This window comes from Aethalodelphis obliquidens, unplaced genomic scaffold, assembly GCF_003676395.1.
Source record: "Aethalodelphis obliquidens isolate GAN/ISIS:26980383/991018 unplaced genomic scaffold, ASM367639v1 scaffold23, whole genome shotgun sequence".
Lineage (NCBI taxonomy): Eukaryota > Metazoa > Chordata > Mammalia > Artiodactyla > Delphinidae > Aethalodelphis > Aethalodelphis obliquidens.
Window position 1 is genome coordinate 12,893,781 of NW_020837967.1, and position 22,655 is coordinate 12,916,435.

The following is a 22,655-nucleotide window of genomic DNA, read 5'->3' on the forward strand; positions in this document are numbered from 1 at the left end:
GATCGAACCCATGCCCCTGCAGTGGAGGCGCAGAGTCTTAACCACTGGACCGCCAGGGAAGTCCCACTCAGGACATTTTTTACCCCCGGTTTCGGGTGCGCTTATGGTGGCAAATTAAAAAATAATTTAACTAATTATTTAATTTTAAAGATATTATTGTAATAATCGCAGTGATGATCTAAGGAGTAATCTGCAAAAGTAAACACAGTACTCACCAGTTTAAGAGCCTTCCAGTTGTGTCGTGCTTTGGCATTTACAAATCACAGTCACAGACATTTGTACTGAGAAATCACACACACACACACACACACACACACACACACAGAGGAGGTGTCAGGAGACAAATGGGTAAGAACGTAGGAAGCAGATGGAAGGACTGTCTGATAAACAGACTGAGCACAGACTTCATAAACATAAGTGACGTGAGGCACCCCCAAAATAGCAAAGAGTTCGATGAACTTATCCAGAAGCATGCAGTCAGAAAATCTAACAAACTACTCATCATTTTCAGGGTATCTGTGTGTTCTGTGTTTTGGAGGTCTATCGTTGACTTTTTAATATATTTCGTTTAAGGGGAAGCACCATAAGCTTTGTAGAATTTAGAACCCTCAAAGGTTATTATAATCTAACCCTGGAAGCAGAAATAGTCATGGAATAGAGGTTGGAAGCAATGCAAATAATTTTAGCCGTCTGTCCTGCCTCGTGCTAAATATTTCACAATTTTTTGACCAATAACATGAAGTCTGTGATCAGAAAGCAATGGGCTAGTCAGTTTACTCTAAATAACCCTGTGGTGTGGTTTATTTAATTATATAAGTGACACTAAATTATTTTTATAAGTATAAAAAAATGGTTTTCCTCCTTAAATAAATAAATAATGACCTACCCTTCACAGTACTTAGTAATTTAACATGCCAAATGCCTTATCGAGCGAAACATAAATGTGAAATAAAGTTACGAAAACATTTACAATAAATGCCCAGGGGTGGACTGGAGCAACTTTGGGAGAAAATGAGGGAAATAAATGGTTAACTGCCAGCATACGCATTCATGCTGGAGGATGCAAAAAGGTTCACAGCAGTTGTTAAATTCATTTAGAGAAACTCACTTTATTTTTCCAACAGAGCTCTCACCAGCTAATCTGTATTACAACCTCCAGGAGTCAATATTCTCAGCAGGATCGAGATTCGGGCCACACTGATTCAGCTATTTAATCTTGCAAGAGAACGATATTTGGCAGGAAAAGACCCCACAGCACTGAGGGGACGTCCCAGAGGTTCGCTGTCAGCACAGACTGGGCCAAGAACACCGAAAGTGGAAACCAAATAGCACCAACTGATGTTTAGCAACTCATTTCAGTACCTCTCTACTCAAACACGTACGTACACTCTACATATGTGTGCTAACGGACACATCACACGTTCATATATGGCTCTTTCAGATCCATATATTTTGGACCCAGTCATGAAAATTTTTTAACTCAGAACTATCGCTACAAAGGTTGGGAGTAGGGAGGAGATGAAGAAAAATGGCCATAGTTTTACTTTCAAAACCCTTCAACTTCTTAAGCACTGAAAACCAAAATAGAGAGGACATGTATCTGAACTTTTAAATGCATGCAAATATTTATATGTTGATCTTTTTAGCCATCCTGAAATTAATAAGCCAATCGATACTCTTCTATAGATGAGCACTTTTTACATTTTATATATAATACCATGGTTTGATAAATTTTTAATGATAGCTTCCGGAAGCCCATACTGACAGTCAAACAGGGAATAGGGAAAACAAACACAGGACACAGGAAAACTGAAAAACAAAACTGATAGCACCTACTATACAAATGAACTGTATGAATCACTGTTCAAGAAAATGATTCAGTAAAATTCTCCAAAAACTATTTTAAAACAATGCTGGCAAGGGTTCGATTTCTTTACTTCCCAAACCTGGTTAGTTACCCTTCTGATATTAACACAGTGTTTCCCTCTATCAAGCACTTATCACTGTGCTACAATTATCTGCTCACCTTTTATAGGGTAACCTACAAGCTCCATGAGGTCAAGGGTCATATCTATTTTATTTCTCATTAAATCCCCACCTCCTAGCAAAGTGCCTGGCACAGAGCAAACACTCAAAATGTTTGTTAAATCAGCAATTGTTTTCAAAAGTAGTTTCTTTTGAAAAAGAAATAGGGGTGGGGGGGCGGGCACAGATTTACAGGTACACATTTGAAATCTGCACATTTGAAAATATGATACTAATCTTTCAATAATCTTGCCTCAATCTACATTTCAGTGATGGTGTCTCTCTCTGCACTCTCACAAGTAAATGCTGGGTGTTCCTAACCTTACATTCATTCCTTTCTTCCTTTGCTCATTTCAATGCCATGTCCCTCATTTGTGACTTTACATTGCATTAAGCCTCTCCTTCTCCACGAAAGCCTTTCCCAAACACTTCACGCATTCTAGCTTGGGCATAAATGCATGCAAAAAGTGGTTTCTCATTTTTTTTCTGCAAGCTACAGGGGCTGGTGGAATGTGATGTCCACAGCAAATGTTTAATGTTTAACAAACATGCATATACACGTAAGGGAACAGTGAAGGCAACTTCTACTTCTATCATTATTTACAGTCAAAGCACTCTGTTCTGGAGGATTCAAACATGTACAAGAAATGCTGCTTGCCCTCAAAGACCTATAATAATTATACAACAAAAGTAAATATTTAAATCACTTTGTTTGGGGAAATCAATTCTATCAAAAATAAGAAGTGTTAGGAAGAACAGAATGATATTTTTAGGTTTCTTTGTTTTATTCTTTCTTCTAAATCTATTACCCTTTTTCACAGTTTGCTAATAAACACAGGCAAATTCTGACACTTTCATAATTCTAAGGAGGCAATGATACAAAAGCTTAACTCAATTAAAAGTTGGCTTTGTTACAGTTAATACAGCCACAAGAGGAAAAATAAATCATAAATGTGAGCAAACAAAAAAATGATTGCTTCTTGTCCTTGGAAAAGTCTGGGGGTACTTTACAAAAGCAATAGGTCCTTCAAACAGAAATTTGGAGCTATCCTTTTACAAGCATCATTGCACATGATTCTGTACAGAAAAGGAAAAGCCTACAAAGCAGCCTTGACAATGGGGAAAGAAAAGAAAGCTAGAGTAGAAAGTATAAGCAAAAAATAAAGAAAAGCAATTTTCGTGACAATTCTTCTAGGAAAATGAAATGCAAATTAGAGAACATATCTGCATATGCTTGAAAAAGAAAAACATTCTTCTAACTTCCAGTCATGCAATTTTCTTTTAATTGTCTAAACTTGGCTTGGGTTACCAATGGGTTTTAATTAAATCTCTATAATATCTCCCTTGACTCATGACCTCCTAATAAGTTAAAATGACGTTTGACTATGACACCTATTAACTGAAAAAACAACAGGTTTTAAACCTACCTCCAAAAATCCATTGAAATGATAATTGTGGCATAATTATTAATGATAGACACATGTGGGGACTCCACACATATATCTGTAAGATTCCTGTGTTTTCTTCAACATTTAGTATGTGCTCACTGTAGATACGTCCCAAGAGGTATAATAAAATCTGGAAGAAAATTCAGATACTTTTTAAGTTTTAAATCTGTATAATGTACTGGAAATTGAGACTTTTTTAAAAAAAAAAGCTAGTCTTTATTAGACTTGCCCTGTGGCATGGGAATATTTCTTTTCTATTGTCACACCTCTGCCCTCTTTTTTCTTCATATCCACCCAGGTCAAGCTGCCAGCACAGGACACGTGAAATCTATATTCTGAGCAACTGGGGCCTGGAGAACTTAAAAATATAATTACACCTGTGAGTTACCTTTGTTTCCATAAATGACCCTGGATGAAAACCACAAGTAAAAAGAGGCCTGAAAGGGCCAATTGGCCAATTGGCCCTAATCCTTAATTAAGGATTGGAAAGAGGAACCAGACATTTTTTTAAAGATTGTTCGGTTTGAAAATAGGAAGAAATTTAAAAACTGAATGTGCAAGTTTTCCTGGAATAGCAACAGGTGATATCATCTACCTCCACTAAAGACAATGGCTTATGATAGTAGCTTATGTGTGTAAGCATATCTAAAACATATGTTACTTATCTCAAAATTATCCTGTGATTTATGTAGATCATTTCTCATAATGCCCTGTTATGGACTGAATTGTGCCCCACCCCCAAATTCATATCTTAAAAGCCCTAATCCCCAATGTGACTGTATTTGAGATGGGGACCTTTAAGAAAGTAATTAAGGTTAAATGAGGTCACACGGGTGGCGTCCTGATCCAATTCAACTTATGTCCTTACAAGAAGAGGAAGAGACACCAGAAGTCTCCTTCTCTCATGCACAGGCACTGAGGAAAGGAGAGCAGCCATCAGCAAATGAGGAAGAGAGCTCTCACCAGAACCCAACCCAGATGGACCTTGACCTGGAACTTCCAGCCTCTAGAACTGTGAGTAAATAAATGTCTGCTGTTTAAGCCACACAGTCCATGATATTTTTTGTTATGTCTGCCCAAACAGACTACTGTAAGCCCTATTTTTTTCAGGTACTTACTCAAAAAGAATTCCCTGGCTACGACATTTTAAAACAGGGCAGTCCTTGCATTTCTAATACGATGAAATTCTTCAATGCCACGTTAGAAACCAAATGGTCCTGCTTTACTTAGAGAATACTACTACGATCTTTGGATAAAACTACAGAGGTCACTGAATATTTAAGTAAAAATAGGAGAAAGTGAAAAATAGGTGTTTATCAAGCAGCGCAAAAGGAAAAAAAATAACCAAATCAAAGCAATCTTAAAAGCTAAGAATGCTCTTTCAAAGAGAAGTTTAAAGAGAAAGAATGTGCAAAATGAGTCAATATTTTAAATATTATTATATTCATTTATTCAACACACATTTATGGAGCACCTGCTATGTGTCAAGCACTATTCTAGGCATTAGCAATTTTGTGTTGAAAGGATAGATTAGTTCCCTACCCGATGTTGGCACATATCCTAGGAAAGGTTTAATTTGCCTAGACTGAGAAGTAGATGTGAAACAGGAGGGAAGGGGGCCGGGCACAACCTTTAAAAGAATGATAGAGCCATTGGACAGGACAAAAACTGGTTAGAACCAACCAGGTCCAAGATGGTGGAAGATTCAACTTCCAGTGGACCTTGAGCCTCATTATACACTCATTGTAATACATTAGCATATGCTAAATGACACACCCACCAGCACCATGACGGTTCTGAGGCTGACCACAAAAGGCCAAAGAGTAGGCAGTGAACCAATTCCTGGAAATCTCTGCCCATTCCCCCAAACAGTGGGAATCATCCTCCCACCTGTTAGCCTACGAAATGACCCAGCCGATAAAAACTAACCACCCCATATTTCAGGGCCTCTTGGCTTCTGAGATGGCCCACACTGTCTGTGGAGTGTGTTTCTCCCAAGGTCACTCTAGCCTTTTGAGACGGACCACATTCTGTCTATGGAATGTATATCTCTCTAAATAAATCCACTTCTTACCTATCACTTTGCCTCTCACTGAATTCTTTCTGCAATGAGACATAAAGAATCTGAGCTTCATTACGTCCTGAGACCAGGTGTGTGATCTCAATTAAAAGACAGTGGGTTCAAGTCCCAATCTGGGTTTTGGCTGAGTTCAAGTCCTGGCCTGTCAGTGCAAGTCCCAATCTGTCTGAGTTGTGTGGTTTCAGATGGAAAGGCAGGCTCTTTAGTAAAAGAAAAAAAAAAAAAAAAATGAAGAAATGGAGAAAATGACACCCTCAAAGGAATTCAGTCCTTTACTGAACAAGTATATTTAGGTAACTAATTTGTGCTAGAAAATTATGGAATGGAGGAAAGATCTGGGAGTTTTAAGGAAGAAAATCCATGTGATATCTACACAGATCTTAAAAGAGATGTTTGATTAAAATCAATATAGAAAGGTTAGAACTCCTGTAATAATCTCTATTATAAGATGAAACTCACACAATGCTAGAAGGAGTCACTCCTCAAAGTCTCAAAATGGGTATGTTAATCAGTGGTAGTCCTGGGTAAGCCATCCCAGAGCCCGCAGCCTTGGGCAGAGTGAGAAGCCACGGGAAGATCTGTTGGCACAAGAAGTCAATTCATTTGTTTATCAAACTTGGCTCCACGCTAGGCCCTGGGGCTAAAGAGAAAAAGACACAGCCCAGTCTTCACAGAGTTCAGTCCAGGAGGAAGATAGTTCATAATGCAACTCTAGAACCACAATGCCAGGGAGGCGAGAGGAAGAGCGAGGTCATGGGAGAAAAGACAACCTCTGAGCTGAGTACGGCGAGGGAGCGGGTACCATCAGCCTTCCAGACAGACGTTTGAAGTGGATCGGGCTCAGGGTCCAAGAGGGACCCCAGGCTGGAGATCTCAGCTGGCACTAAACCAGGGACAGCCTCATTCCTCGCTAAAGGTTTTACACTTTAACCCAAAGGCCATGGGGAGACATTGATAGGTTTTAAGGAAGAGAGTGACAAGATCAGATGTGCACTTTAAGAACCTTGAAAGAAACCACGAGGAGAACAGCTTACGAGGGAGCAGGGGCAGTAGAATGACAGGTGAGAACGGTCAGAAGACCATTCCCACAACCCAAGCAAGGGATAGGGAGGGCTAAATTAAGGATGTGACAAGAAAGGTAAAGGGCAAAGCATCATTCTTGGCGATACAAAACATAAATTGAAGAAGACATGGATAATCTTCATCTTCACAAAGTTAGAGAGGTAAAACACATACCACATGAAATGTTAATTAAAACCAAAACGTGGAATGCAATGTGTGAAGTCGGTGCTACAGGTAACAGTGCTATTGTCAAAGTACTGTCATGATTCAGAGATTAGAAAGATCGCTACTCCTTGGGGTCTGAATGTGTGCCTGGGATAAGGGGGTGGGAATGTAATTACCAGATAGTGTGAAATTGTTCCAAACCAGAGGAAAGACTCATGAAAAGCCCAGAACAGAGTAAATAGCCAGGCCTAAAAGAAATGGAAGAAGAGTGTTGAAGGACAGTGAGAGATAAGGTGAAAAATAATTTAGGAGCAGATTGTAGAGGGTCCTTAGCGTCAGAAATTAAGGAGTTTAGGAGATTAGACTTTATCCTACTCAAAGGGGAGGTCCAAGGGAAGTTTTTTAGTGGGTTATAATTAGGGTCATGATGAAAAAGATATTTTGAGTCCTCTGGTGACAGTGTTTAAGATACAATGGAAGGAGCTTAGAGAGCGTGAAAGGAGATAGGGCCAATTAGGAGACCCCTATAATAACTTAGGCAGGATAAGGGCCTGAACACAGCAGGATTGAAAAGAAAGGAATGGGCGGGGGAAAAGGGATTTCACAAAAGAAGGACCTTCAGAAATTGTTTGCTGAATCCTTAATCTGTTTCCAAAAAGAAGTCATATGTGTTAATTCTTTTATTATGGGGGCCCTTCCCAAACCTCCTCTTCAGACAATGCCATTTTACAATGAAAACTTCTGTACTTGCCACGCACAAGTAATTACTGGTCTGGGATGTATTTGTTTCTTTAAGTGACTGTGGCTAAAAAACTGAGGATAAAAAGAAAAGATCAACCTTTGATGTTCTGCCCTAGGTGGAAAAATAAAGCAAAACCAGGTGTAAGGGAAACCACGGATTTAGATGAGAAAGGATGAAGAGGTAATTTTCCGTACATTTTTCTCATGAATACTTTTATAAGTATTCCTCATAGAAATACTTTCCCTAAGGAGAGGTTGTTCAGAGGATCTAATTAGACCGGGTATGTCAAAGTGTTTCGAAACGAATAAGCCATTCATACATGTGGTAGGTATTATAAGGAAAGTACATGTTATTGCCCTATCACTTTCTTTGACATATTCGATCTCCACTCTAAAGATAATGCTGCAGACCCTATTACTCAGCAGTGCATCGGAGTCACTGGTTGAGATAAGATGGGGATAAAGCATGGGTCATTAAGGTAACACATAAATTCACTCTGTGAGAATACTAGATTTCAAGGGCTTAAACTGAAACCACTGACCTCATCACTAATCACCTATGTTAACCAGCCCAGTTATGAGTTATAACAAACTGTCTGTTATAACAGAAATAACCATTCTCCTTTCAAACTACTTGGTGTACTAGATTTCACTACTCAAAATCAGAAGATTCCATATCAGTTTTTCATTAGTTATAAAACAGTTATGCTTCTTGTATGAGGAACAAAATTAACAATCTATTTCAATACGGAATGGTGTTTACCTTTCCCACCTTTAAAAGAAAAATTTTATGTTTGCTCAATATAAAAAAAAAAAAAGAAAGAAAAACTCTATGTCAGTTGTTCGGGTTCATATAAGACCTAATTGCCTCATACACTATAATTTTGCTACCAGTTTACAATTAGCATGCATTTTTCATGCATGAGTTGACCCAATTACATAACAAATTTTGCCTTTGGGGATTTCTCCTGACTGCTTGTCTTCTGTCCACCATACAACTCAATTTCACACCATCAGCAGCTTGAACATGGCCACAGTCAGTCTCTGTCAAAATGATTTATTTAAATTACAAACAGAGACCAGATCCCCAGATAATCAACCCTACCCTCATGCTCACCCTTACACTCAACATAACTTTGAATCAAATCTTTTAATAGTCCATAGACACTGCTATTCAGTTATTAGGCCATGTTTACCTCCAATAATCTAATATTTTTGAAGCTAACTCACAGAATCTCAGGGAACTAAATCAGCAGTATCCATGTGAGCTTATTAATGGGCACATAATTTATTTTGCATTCTAAGAAGTCAATGAAAAATTATGTAGCTGTCTCAAAAAAGCTAAAAATAATTACATTTCAATATCAAATTACAGAGAGACTCTTTTCTATAATGTTAAAAAAAAAAAAGAAAGAAAAAAGGCTTCAACCTGAACTTTTCCTGTAAAGCAAGCAAGCATTTCTGGGTATGCTAACTGTGAAAATGGCAGTGAAAAGAGGTATCTGGGAAACAGGATAGATAACCGTACGGATAGATACTTACAGGGTAAGGGACAGAATACAGAGCAGATGAAAACACTATGGTCTGTATTGTCTGTGGGCCAGTGATCTAAGGAAAGGGAGTTCTAGAGATTCCCACTGAAGCCAACACACACAGGCACACATGCATGCATACATATACATACGCAGAAGTATTTCCTCTGTGAGTCAAGGCACAAATCTTAACAAATCACATAATGGTATACTTACCATTTCAGTCACTCTGTAAAATACAAGATTTTGTCATCTGGGTTTTTTTCCCCTTCCCCTTCACACAATATTTCTCCACCACCTGAAATAAATTAGAAAATAAACATCTAGATTTTATCTACAGCACAAAGATTGTCAAAGTCTCTCGGGGTTGAACTTCATCATTTTATTTCACAATTTATCCTCAGACTGTCTCAGTTAATTGAAAATACAGCTCATATTAGTGTGTAAACAGGCAAACTGAAACACATCAATAATCTTCTTCAGGCTGGACTGAGTCCCTTAGATGTCTGGTGGTGATTCTGCCTTGCTATCCTGCTGCAGATTCCCTGAATGTACTGATTATAAACTTGAAGGTGGTAACCACATGAATTGGAAACAGCCTTTACAATTACCCACACAAGCTAGAGCTAGAAGGACAACGGAGAAAAGGCTTTTTTTAATGTTCAAATGCACAGGAATTCCTCAATTCACATTTGTACGTTGTCCTTTAAGAACATTTTCCTAAAATATCACTAAGTAATGAGGGTGTACTAGGACATTTCTGCCATTTCTGAATTTATGACCTAGAATGTATGACCTAGGGAGGTGGGGTAAGCAATCAGACATCTTCTGGAATTTCATGGAAAATTTTTTTCTTTATTTTGGGAACCAGTTCTTTTTCTTTCCAACCATTCTGTAAATTGTGAAATCCTGCCTCTTTTCTTATTCTTTCTGCAGCTATACTAAGAGAGTAATATAGCAGAAGAATTTTAAATTGCAGCATTTAGTAAATCTCCAGGTTCAATGTATTGGCATTATAGACACCAAAAGAAAGAAGTTAAGGCTAAACCTGCTCTCACCCTTTTCATTACACACAATTTCAAATTTACAGTTGTATTTCATCCCACACCTCAGTAACATAAACAGACTGAGTAGGCATTTCCAAATGATTTCAAATCTTTGACAAATGAATATGAGAGTGTCTGGAAAATTTTCATAACACTGACACAGACACAAGCAATCAAAAATGCCCATTCATCTGTAACATATTACCCAGAACACCTAGGAGTTGTCATTAAATCCACTGTTTTATGTCTTTATATTTTCCTTAGTCCAAAAGGTATTAAAGGCAGCTTAGAAGGATCCAGACAATATTCAAAGATAAACTAAAAACAAGTAAAAAAATGAAGCAAATGGAAAAATAAAGATCACAAAGACCCTGACTTAGTTAACCCACCTACATCAACCCACATTAAACCTGGAGCTCAAATCTCATATCCCTTGTGATTTTCAGGATAAGCCCACTCCATCCCAGCATCTCCAGCAGGAAGATGCTGGTGTCTCTTCAGTCTGAACTTCTTCCTCCCAAAACAGACACAATCTAGGCCATTGTCAAAAATTATCTGTCTGGATCTGGCCAATAAATTTCAGTGTTTGGGTTTATCTGAAAGCAATGCAGAAAACTAGACTACCCAGAGTACCACTTTTCAGATTAACTCAAGTTTCTTATGGAAAAAAGATCCTTGAGTAATACGGAAAACCTGTGAGGTCACAGGAAAATTCATGAAGTTGTAGCCTTACAAATGAATAATAAACTCAACAGACCTCAGAATATTTAACAGCTTCCTTTCTTCAAGAGTAAATCCCTAACTCCTTGTGCACTGTTGGTAGGATCGTAAATTGGTGCAGCCACTATGAAAAACAGTATAAAGGTTCCTCAAAAAATTAAAAATAGAACTACCATATTATCCAACAATTCCACTTCTGGGAATATATCCAAAGGAAACAAAAATACTATCTCAAAAAGATATCCGTACTCCCATGCTCATTCACAATAGTGAAAACATGGAAACAACCTAAGTATCCATCAATGGATAAGCAGATAAAGAAGTTCTGAGATATATGTATGTATGTGTATACACACACACACACACACACACACACACACACACACACTGGAATATTATTCAACCATAAAAAACAAGAAAATCCTACCACTTTCAACTATATTGATGGACCTTGAAGGCATTATGCTAAGTGAAATAAGTCAGAGACTTATTGACAAATACTGTATGATCTCACTTATATGTGTAATCTAAAAAACAAAGAAACAAAACACACACCAAACTCATAGGAAAAAAGATCAGTTTTGTGGTTACCAGAGGAGTGGAGAGAGGGAGAACTGGAGGAAGGTGGTCAAAAGGTACAAACTTCCAGTTATAAGATAAATAAGTATTAGGAATGTAATGTACAACATGATGATTATACGTACAACTGCTCTATGATATACAGGAAACTTGTTAAGAGAGTAGATCCTAAGAATTCTCATCACAAAAAGAATTTTTTTTTCTTTTCTTTTTATTGTATCTATTTGAGATGACGATGTTAACTAAACCTACTGTGGTAATCACGTCACAATATATGTAAATCAAACCATCACGCTGCACACCTTAAACTTATACAGTAATGTATGTCAATTATTTCTCAGTAAAACTGTTAAGAATAAATCTCTAACAGTAATATTATGACATCTGTATTTTCTTACTGCTATCCAAATAGTAATACGCCTCATCACAGCTAAAAGAACTACTTATAAGACTGCTATCTATGGCTGCTAACATCAAGAAAGTGGCACAAATTTTTTTTTAAAGATGTTATCTAATTTAAATACTTCTAAAAATCAGCACTGTCTATATTACAGGCTTAATCTAAATAGTATTTTGCATATACTGCTATGCATATGATAAATATAGATTTATACGTACCTGGGTTATAATGGTTTTTTGCATAATTAAGAATGGATCTGCAAACAGCCTCTGGTATTGAATAAAATGTATATTCCTGCTAATGATAAAGGTTGGTGAAATGATCAGTTCTTTTCTTATTAAATATGAATAATGACTTAATTTGAATATAAATTAAAAGGCTTACCTTTGAATCAACTGCAATCCTTACGTTAGCTGTCATGTAGATGTCTTAAGTAGAAATGTTTAGTTCTTTTTGAAATAAATTTGTGATAGTTGAAGATTTATGATGTAACTTTGTTTTATGCAGCATTATTTTTATTTTTTAAAAAAGCTTCTCCAAAAGTAATCCAAAAAAAGAAACATTACTGAATGTAACTGCCAGTGGGACATATCTCTAATTTGCATTTTAAAAAACAAAAATAGGGTTTTGATTTAAGGAAAGAAATGAAGGGGAAGAAAGACGATGGACTCAATCTTCAGTATTAATGATTAGTGGGGTTGTTAGGATGGGGTAGAAAAACTAAGGGACAAAAGCCATGAATCCTTAAAATTCAACCCTTTCTCTTCAAACAAAAAAGTCCTTACTGAAATAAAATGTCCATTTAAAGAGCAAACAATGGATAAACCTTAGGGAATATGGCAAAACAAAGTCTCTGCTCTGCCTCCTCTCACTCCCTAAATAAATTTTTAAAATACTGAATAATTCTGTTTTTGAACTTTTGACACATAAAATTCTTTCTCAGATTATAGCCTATGATTCTATCTGCAAATTGTTACTATATATATGTATATTATTATGATGGCCAAATACCAGTGAGTTTAAAACAATCTGTTAATTAAAAATTTCCTAGAAATTAATGCTACATAACTTAAAACATCTCGACACACAAATTTTGGTGATTATACAAGTGACACACAAAATAGACTTCTTGTGAAAAATGGTATGCCTCTTGCATATTTGCTCATACTTTTATATCACGTACACAGTTGTTGATTTTCTTTCATATTTCCTCTTGAATACCTAACACTGAGTTAATTTTTTTCTGGAAAAAAATTCATTTTGACGCACTTCATATAATACTTTAGAAGAAACATAATTACCACTTTTAATAAGTACTCGGTTAACAATTTTGGTCCCTAATATGTTTTGAACTTCTGTTAGTCTCAATTTTCTTTTTCAAGAAAACACTATTACTGAACAAGACGCAGCTTTCAAATCCAAAGCAACTTCATAGGTAAATGTTTATTTCAAAAATTAGATGTAATATGCCATTTCAACAAATATCTGATTTAAAATATGAAATCTTAAATATACACAATTAGCAAATATGAGATTTCTCCAGATAGCTAACCTTATATGTATACATTGTATACTATCCCAGTGCAAAAAATTAACTGATGGCTTTAATATTTACCTATACAAGTCCTATTTTGGAAAAATTCAAAAGCTGAGAATCATTCAAAAAGAAATAAGATGCTAAATTACAATAATGTCTTTTAATAGCAATATTATTATTTCTAAATACACAATTAATTTATTTAATTAAATTGATTTACTAAATAATTTACTAGATAAATCAGTTTAATAAATAAATTAAAAGTGTATTCAGAAATATACAGGCATACCTCAGAGATATTGCATGTTCAGTTCCAAAACAGCTCAATAAAGCAAATATCACAATAAAGCAAGTCCCATGAATTTTCTGGCTTCCCAGCGCATATCAAAGTTATGTTTATACTATACTGTCGTCTATTAAGTGTGCGATAGCATTATGTTTAAAAAAATGTACCTACCTTAATTTAAAATACATTATTGCTAAAAAAATGCTAACCATAATCTGACAATACGGGGTTGCCACAAACCTTCTGTTTGTAAAAAACACATTATCTGTGAAGTGTAATAAAGCAATGCATGATCAAAGGTACGCCTGTGGTCACTGCATTAAAGTGTTAGGTTCTTGATAACTGTGATGAAATCAAAGGGAAGGAGTTTAAAAGGTTAACTTGGCATATTTTCTGAGGATACTGAGTACTGCTTGCATCCCATAGCAATAAGAACACTTCCAAGTTGCCCAATTTCACTTTCTCACCAGAAATACAAGTGAGGGTATTACATCACTGAACAAAAGGTCACCTACATTACTGATTTGTTCCTGAGTCCTCTTCAGCCTCTGTAGTTCAGGAGTGTCTGTAACAATGCTGAAGCCCCTTCCTTTGCTTTCTTCAAAATCTCTTTTGTACTTGACCTAACAGAAATAGAAGTGAAAGAAAGAAAGGAAGAAAAAGAAAAGTAAGCAAAAGAATCACAAATCCCACTCAGGATAGACGGGGGCCATATAAGCTGCTAAAACTGGAAGCAGAGTCTCCAGGAACAGCTCTGTTAGCAGGTGGCACAGTGCATAGCTAGACTGCTTGGTTTGTGTTCCAGCAACCACTGTGTGACCTTAGGCAAGTTACTCAACCACTCTGTGCCTCGGTGGTCTCGTTTGTAAAATGGTGATGATAACAACAATAATAGTATTTAAATAATGCTATTTAGTAGGCTGAAAGATAAGATCAAATGTCTTAATTCACATACCTAGCCCACAAGAAGCAAGCAAGTACTCCATAATAGTTATTATTATCATCATTAATAGTTATACTAAAACTGACAAAAATGTAGAAAAAGAAAGTTAAATTTGCTCCTATGGCTTGTCTTGTCAGTGACAAAGCATCATTTTGAGCCTGGACAGCACTATGGAGGAGGGAGACATACAACATGATCAACAGCAGCCCTGTCCTAACAAAGTTTTCATTCTGTTTCATAAGGCAAAGCATATGGATATGATTATACAATGTTGTACTGCCAAACGCTGACTATGTAAATGCTTACGAAAATATTTATAGAACAGGCCACACCTAGAGATTAAAAGGCTTCAAGCGCATGCCCTTGGCATACTGTGTGAGGTACCTAAGTTTTTTTCAGTATTTAAACATATTTCTTTTCTAATTACAACCCGGTGAGGCTGAATTTTACAGTCTCCTCAGGGGATTGGAATAGCTAGTGCTTAATTTTACTAGGGCCCCACCTCCTATTATTAGCATAATGACAATAACTGTCACACCAGTTAAATATCCTGCTTGTTAATGACTGAGATGGTTACATCACTTGGACTGGTCTTATTTCTTTAAAAGGCTAGATATCAAGACATATGGAAACATATTTTTGATAACTCATATAATCCCCATTTTCACATTCATAATTATCAGCTTCAAATTAAAACTTAAATTAATAATTAACATTTAGGGTAGCTAATAAAAATGATTCTGTAAATGCTACTTTCTATATAAATTTGAAAAGTCTCCTTAACTGATCATGGAACGACTGTTCTTGTTGAGTCGTGTTTGTATTTAAATACTCAATTCTCTCAGGCATTACTGTCCGTGAGGCTACTGGAAGATTTCCTTTTACCTGAAGAGCTTAAAAAAAAAAAACCTCAGATGACAATAAATAAAAAGAAACAGATACTCTCATCACTTTTAGCCTAAGAATATCTAATTTTCCCTCCACGTTTCGTTTAAATGTATAAAAGTACTAAAACCCTTACTTTATTTCCATAAGTAAAAGGTCAAATAAACCACATTATTTTTCTTCTACAGAAAATGCTGAATGAGATTAGCCTTCTAACTCTCAATCTCCCAGCATGTGTGAAGATACACACCAGTACATTCTCAGTGTTTTATGCCTAACCAAGCAGGGAAGACATTTAGCTTTGCTTGAAGTAAGCACTAAGGTGCAGAGCAGTAGAATAATAAAAGTTAAGAAAGATGGCAAGGTTATAGTAGCAACAGGAATGAAGAAATAAGAAGAAAAATCTATAAGCCAAGTTCTAACATCCCTAACACCAATTTCAGAGAAGACACAATCACATATTCTTTTTGTGATTAGCCTGGGGTTTTTTTTTAATGGCAATTTCCAAAGAAAGAACTGAAAAGAAAAAAACAGTAAACTTTGGAATCGTAACTTTTGAGTTAATTACCATTTAAGTGTCCTTTCCACATTCACAAGACACATAAGAATCATCTGATTTGGGCTTGCCACATTAAATGACTAGTTTTGAAGAGTATACAATCACTTCCACAACTGGACTGCCGAGTTTTAGAAGATGTTTAATCCTTTTTTAGTGGGGTGATCCACAACCAAGCCTCCTATACTCTCAGCATCAACTCAAGCACCAATCCACCCAGTAAATCTTTCCTGCATACAGGGAGCCTTGGCGCCCTTAGTCAGTCCCTCTCTTTTCTGTACTCCCAGCCACTTACATCCTATCTCTCTACTTAGGTCTAATTTTAAATATTATATCTGATGGTTTGCCAGGTATGCATAGTCTGATTCTGAGAGACAAGTGGATATAAAAATAAAAAGAGCTCAAAGGTCAGAGGGAGGTAAGAGGATTCCTCCCTTCAGTCTCATGTGTTTCCTCTGCCCTCACAACATGACCCCATCCAGCCAGTGAGAGCACTGCACCCTGGACCCTGGAATCGGCCCACACACTGAAGCTGGTGTGTGTCCAAGAGCCCCAGATCTAGGACTTTGGTAGGAACTCTTGGGAAAGGGGTGCTCTTTCTCCATGGTCTGGCTAGTTTAGCAAGCTGTAAAACTGAAGCTGCTGGCCATAATTTGGCCACTACCCAATGAGGATGAAGCCAACACACAGGCAAGCAAAGCAAGAGATCATGAGAGACTCCTGACAACATCATTCGAGCACCTGGATCTAACTCTTCCTAAAGCCAGAACCACCAGGCTTACCAGTTAAGTGAGCTAATATCTCTCCTTTCAATAACCAAAAGAATTCTGATTAATACACAACCCCTAACATGCCTACAACGTATACACATGTACAGCGAGTTTCCCAGAATTGTTAACGTGTGAATTTCTCCTCATTTACTTCTACACTCTGGTTCTTTGTATTTGTGACACAAGATTTACGAGTTTATAAAAATAGGGGATTGTATCAGGGAAAAAGCGTTGCTTTAGCGGACAAGAGCCTAGATTTCACATCCCATCCCTGTCACTTACCAGTCACCTCACAGGCCTCCTAGCTTCTCTGAGCCAAAGTTTCCTCATTTCTAATTAGAGATTCTGATAAATTCTTAACTAATAAGGCTGTAGGGACTGAATGAGATAAATCGCAGGGAAGAACCTTAGAAGGTATAAGGTATTGTGCAAATGCCCAGCATTATCATCATCGTATTAGTTTTGCTTGACTTGAAAGGGTTACCCAGTGTCTGTCATAGAACATCAAAAAGAACAGTCCTAGAGCTTCCCTGGTGGCGCAGTGGTTGGGAGCCCGCCTGCCGATGCAGGGGTCACGGGTTCGTGCCCCGGTCCGGGGAGATCCCACATGCCGCAGAGCGGCTGGGCCCGTGAGCCATGGCCGCCGAGCCTGCGCGTCCGGAGCCTGTGCTCCGCAACGGGAGAGGCCACGGCAGTGGGAGCCCCGCGTACCGCAAAAAAAAATTAAAGAAGAAAGGGAAGAAGGGAGGGAGCAGGGGAGAGAGAAAGAAGGGGAGTAGAAGCAGACAACAGGAGTGTGGCCCAGACCCAGAGGTAAGAGAGGAACCCCATATTCAGGGACTGAAAATGGCTCCGTTTGGCTGAAGAAGGGGGAAGAGCTGGGAGATTAAGCTAAGAAACACAGATCTAGATGAGATTTAGAAAGAAATTGCTAGCCATAGTGCTTATCTTAGTCCATTTGGGTTGATATAACAAAAAAGCCATTGACTGGGTGGCTTATAAGCAACAAAAATTTATTTCTCACAGTTCTAGAGGCTGAAAAATCAAAGATCAAGGTGCAAGCAGATTCGGTGTCTGGTGAGAGCCTGCTTCCTGGTTCACAGATGGCCATCTTCTCACTGTAACCTCGCATGGAGCAAGGGAGGAGGGAGCTCTCTGGGGTCTCTTCTATTAGGGCACGAATCCCATTTATGAGTGCTCTACCCTCATGACCAAATTACCTCCCAAAGGCCCCACCTCCTAATATCATCACATTGGGGATTAGGTTAAAACATATGAACTTTGGGAGGATACAAACATTCAGTCCATCGCAGTGCTCGTATATATTAACATTAACTCAAAAAGTATTCACTGAGCCTCATATAAGCTGCTCTTAGAAACTCCTGCTCTGTCCCCATTAAAAATGCCTTTTCTTCCCTATGCTTCAGCATTGGCTATAAAATTATCACCTCTGGTCTCCTGTTAAAGAAAAATCATGAGCAAGTGAATAGGAAAAGAATCTCAAGGCCAGGAATTCAGTGGATATTTTCAGTCAGCTTAAAGACAAAACTTGGGTCTTCCATGAAGTGGCAAGTGACTTAGTCAGTGGCCATCACAGGCAGAAAGTTAAATTAGTCCCTCTAAATGTCTTCATCTTCATGAAGCTGTTTCACTATGTTGGCAAATAATGAAATGAGGCAAAAAGGCAAGAAAGGAGAAATCGAGAAGAGGATGAAAGGGATTCCAAACGTGGATTAATGAGCAATAGTAGCAGTACAAGAGAATTCTTGGCGAATCACAATAGACCAGAGGGCTAAGAATAATCCAGGGGCAGAAGAGGAAGCAAAAAGAGAACGGTATTTAGCCTTAAAGCAGCTTACCTTGTCCGATTATGTTTAACGGAAGCCTAAAATCTACAGGCGTGTTTATTACTGATTGATGTTATTCTGCTCTTTATGTCACACATTTTAAAGTCTCCATCTGATACAATAAAATCAGGGACCAATTTTATGATCTTTCATGACGTGATGGATACTTTACTTTTCTTCCACGGGAGTTGTGAGGGTCGTGTCATTTTTAAACTACATGCAGAATTCTTAGTTTGATTTGCAAAATTCAGCACTCAATTCTGTCCCATCTTGTATAGTTCAGTAGATTTCAAAGTGCTGGAGAATGTGTACCATATGCTTCCTTCTATCTCATTGCATTTTGCTTGGTGCTAAGCATGTATTAAAAGCTTAATAACTATTTCATGATTGATTACTATCAAGTTTTATATCTTTAATGTCTAAAATGCAGAAAATTGGCTAATCTTACAATGCTAGATGGGAATTAAACAACTACAAAGGAAAATCTGATTAAGGGATATTTTTTAAGGTGAAGTTAATTTTAACAAATGTTAAGTCAAATGAGCTCAAAAGTGAATTTGTTTTTTATAAATTAATCTCATAATTTGTAAATTTATGGTTAATTAAGTAAAATTAAAATTTTAATTACCTTTTTAAACATAATTAAAAGGCATTAAAAATAATTTTCATAGATTTCTAAGCCTTCAATCAGCCTTCCACTGTATTTGCAGAGGTACTTACTGAATATTTACAGATTTGTCAGTATTCTGGGTATATTCACAACCCAACTTCATCAGTTTTGGAGTTCCTTCACTTTAAAAACATTGAAATCTACATTTTATTCTAAACAAGTACTCCGAATACATAATAAAAAGCATATCTTAACTAATTTCTCAATAAGCTAAGAAAATTAAAAATCACTCCTAAGACACTAAAGTGTAGCTTAGACGTTAACGGCTCAGGTTTAGGATTTTGACAAACTCATCTTGGGCCCCGGCTCCACCTCTTAATAGCTGTGTGACCTTAAGCAGGTTACTTAATCTCTCTGAGCCTCAGTTTCCCTGTGTACAAAATAAGCATAACTGTAGTAACAGCACTGACAGTGCGTGAGAATTAAATAAGATGATGATAATAATGCCTGCCATCTATTAACTCTCTATTACATCCCAGGCAAGCAGAGCCAGGGTGGGAAGGCTGGCAGCTAATGTGTAAGGAGGGCTGAGCACTCAACTCCTGTAAGCATGTGTTAACTTACAGTACCTAAACACCTAGAGAATGCTTCCTACCACATGGCCCAGGCACTGTGCCACCTGTACCTGGAAGCTCCTTCAGTCTTTTTAAGATCAAAAGAGAATATGAATAAATAAAAGAAAAAGAAATTAAAATACGCTTCACCTATATTATCTTCAGATAAATCCTAGCAGGTACACAATTTAGTGCTCATTTTTATCGATGAAGGGCGGGAGTTTGAGGTGACAGAGCTAACGGGAGGCAGAAGTCTCTCTCTGGCATCTCCCCAGATACTATCTTTCAATTCATCGGACAATGAAAAAAAATGCCAAAATGAAAAAAGTCAAACTGAACACATATAAGATATAAACAATGTCCTGTAAATAATTAAAGAGGAAAGTGGAAGCAATTGAATATTTTTAAAAACTAATTTAAAAATTTTAAACACTAAAACTTTAGCTAGTTCATTATCTGTAATGGAATCTGTGGTGCCGTAAAAGGGACAAAAATTATCACCCAAAGTAAAGTTTATCACAGCCCATACTTTTCACCCGAAATGTTTTCAGGTCTTTCTTTTGAAGGAAACACTTGTTTAAATTTTCTATTAGTAAGAATCAGGCCAGGGGGAGAAGGTCATTGCCAAAACTCTGGTACAGGCATACCTTGGAGATACTGTGGTTTCTGTTCCAGATCACTGCTATAAAGCAAGTCCCATGAATTTTTTGGTTTCCCGGTGCCTATAAGTTTATGTTTACACTACACTGTAGTCTATTAAATATGCAATAGCGTTACGTCTAAAAAAACAATGTACATATTTTCATTAAAATATAATTTATTGCTAAAAAATGCTAACCATCATCTGAGCCTTCAGTGAGTCTTAATAGTAACATCACAGATCACTAATCACAGACCATCATAACAAATACAATAATGAAAATGTCTGAAGTATTGTGAGAGTTACCAAAACGTGACACAGAGACATGAAGTGAGCAAATGCTGTCAGAAAAATGGCGCCAACACACTTGCTTGACATGGGGTTGCCACAAACCTTCAATTTGTAAAAAACGCAGTATCTCCAAAGTGCAGTAAAGCAAAGCACAATAAAACGACGTATGCCTGTACTGATGGAACTACTGATTCCAACCAAAAAATCATATCTACGCTGATGAAGAAAATTGGTGCCTAAAATATACACATATAATGCATATTTCACCAAGAATCTCACAACAGAAAAATGTAACTGACCCACCAAATTCTACCTATGAGCTATAAATTACTCTGGGGAGAACATTAAGTATTTGGTGATGATGATTAACTTTTCCAGGAAACTAAAGTACCATCCAATTAACTATTCAGGTACTAAAGAAACAAAACACAATTAATATTCTAATACCTGATTTAGTCCTGAAGAGTAATTGACTCATAGAGCCTGACTCGATGATTTATGTTGCCATGTTACTTTTTAAATAACATATAATAATTCAGACAATTTATGAATTTTGATTTCTGGACACGTGTTCTCTTAACTATTAATCCTTTAGAGAGAACCAGTCTCATCCCATTACATGATTATGTTTTTTAAATACAAATGGCCTAATTCACACACAGAGGAGAATATTATTCAAATTATTTTGAACCAGAAGATATCATGCAACTTTAAATTAAGGAGAGGATGGATAAGAAGTTACAACGGGGAACATTCCTGTGTGCACATTCTGAATTATAAAGTATTAGAAAATGGGTAATTTCCAGTGAGGATGAAGCTAATTAGCAAATCAGTCATTCAGAAAAGAAAGCTACATTCAAACTACAGCAAAGAGATAAGGATAAAATCAAGAATCAAGCAAATGTAAACAAACAGAGCTGAACTAACACAAAACAGTCATGAAAGTGAAAGTAACCTGTTCTTAATCTCAGAGCCACAGCTGATGAAAGTGACAGATGATCCCTCACCCCCAAGCTTTTCTTACATACGCCTGCTTCCTAACAGATTGATATTGTCGTTAAAATTGGCCCTAACAACCCTCCCACACCTGCAATAGCATTATCCATCAGGCAACATCGACTGTTTTTCTGTAAGAAAACATGCTTCTTCCACTTCTCCAAAACTCGGGGGGAAGGAGAATAAAAACTATAACAGCAAAAACAAAGGAAAAAAGAATGCAGAAGAAGAAAAAATCTAAATACATTATACACTTAATATGCACACAAATGACACTGAGAATAGCTTCCACGATAGATAGTTTTCGCCACCCAGAAAAAACCATGGATCTCAGCAAGGCTTTTGTTTTGTTTTGTTTTGTTTTGTTTGTTTTGTTTCGTTTGCGGTACGCAGGCCTCTCACTGTTGTGGCCTCTCCCGTTGCAGAGCACAGGCTCCGGACGCGCAGGCTCAGCGGCCATGGCTCACGGGCCCAGCTGCTCCGCGGCATGTGGGATCTTCCCGGACCGGGGCACGAACCCGCGTCCCCTGCACCGGCAGGCGGACTCTCAACCACTGCGCCACCAGGGAAGCCCCTCAGCAAGGCTTTTTAATCAAAAGAAAATTTTTAAGATTCAATCCTTAATATGGAATTTTGTTTAAAACATAAATTTCCCAGGAATGTTTACAGGTTATTAACATACCTATACTACAACTAGAAACGTAGTCCTAATTCAGGTCATGCACAGGGAAGAGACTATGAGAAATAAATACGTGAGCAATGCTAAAGAATGAAGTGAAGAATTATGGCTACTTATGCTTCTTAGTTAAGAGTGAGAGCGTCACACTGATTACAGGTGTCAGTTTTGAGAAATGCTGGCTAGTTGCCTCCCTGCTATGTTAT

The 22,655-nt window shown here is 37.3% G+C and overlaps 1 protein-coding gene across 1 annotated transcript in view; it reads right to left on the reverse strand.

Annotated features, from left to right (window-relative positions):
* Window positions 1-22,655, reverse strand: part of NEBL (nebulette) — a 338,669-nt gene that overhangs the window by 149,631 nt on the left and 166,383 nt on the right. The window contains exon 4 of the mRNA XM_027121788.1: window positions 14,137-14,244. Coding sequence (XP_026977589.1) covers window positions 14,137-14,244 — 108 coding nt within the window. The remainder of the gene's footprint in view (window positions 1-14,136; window positions 14,245-22,655) is intronic.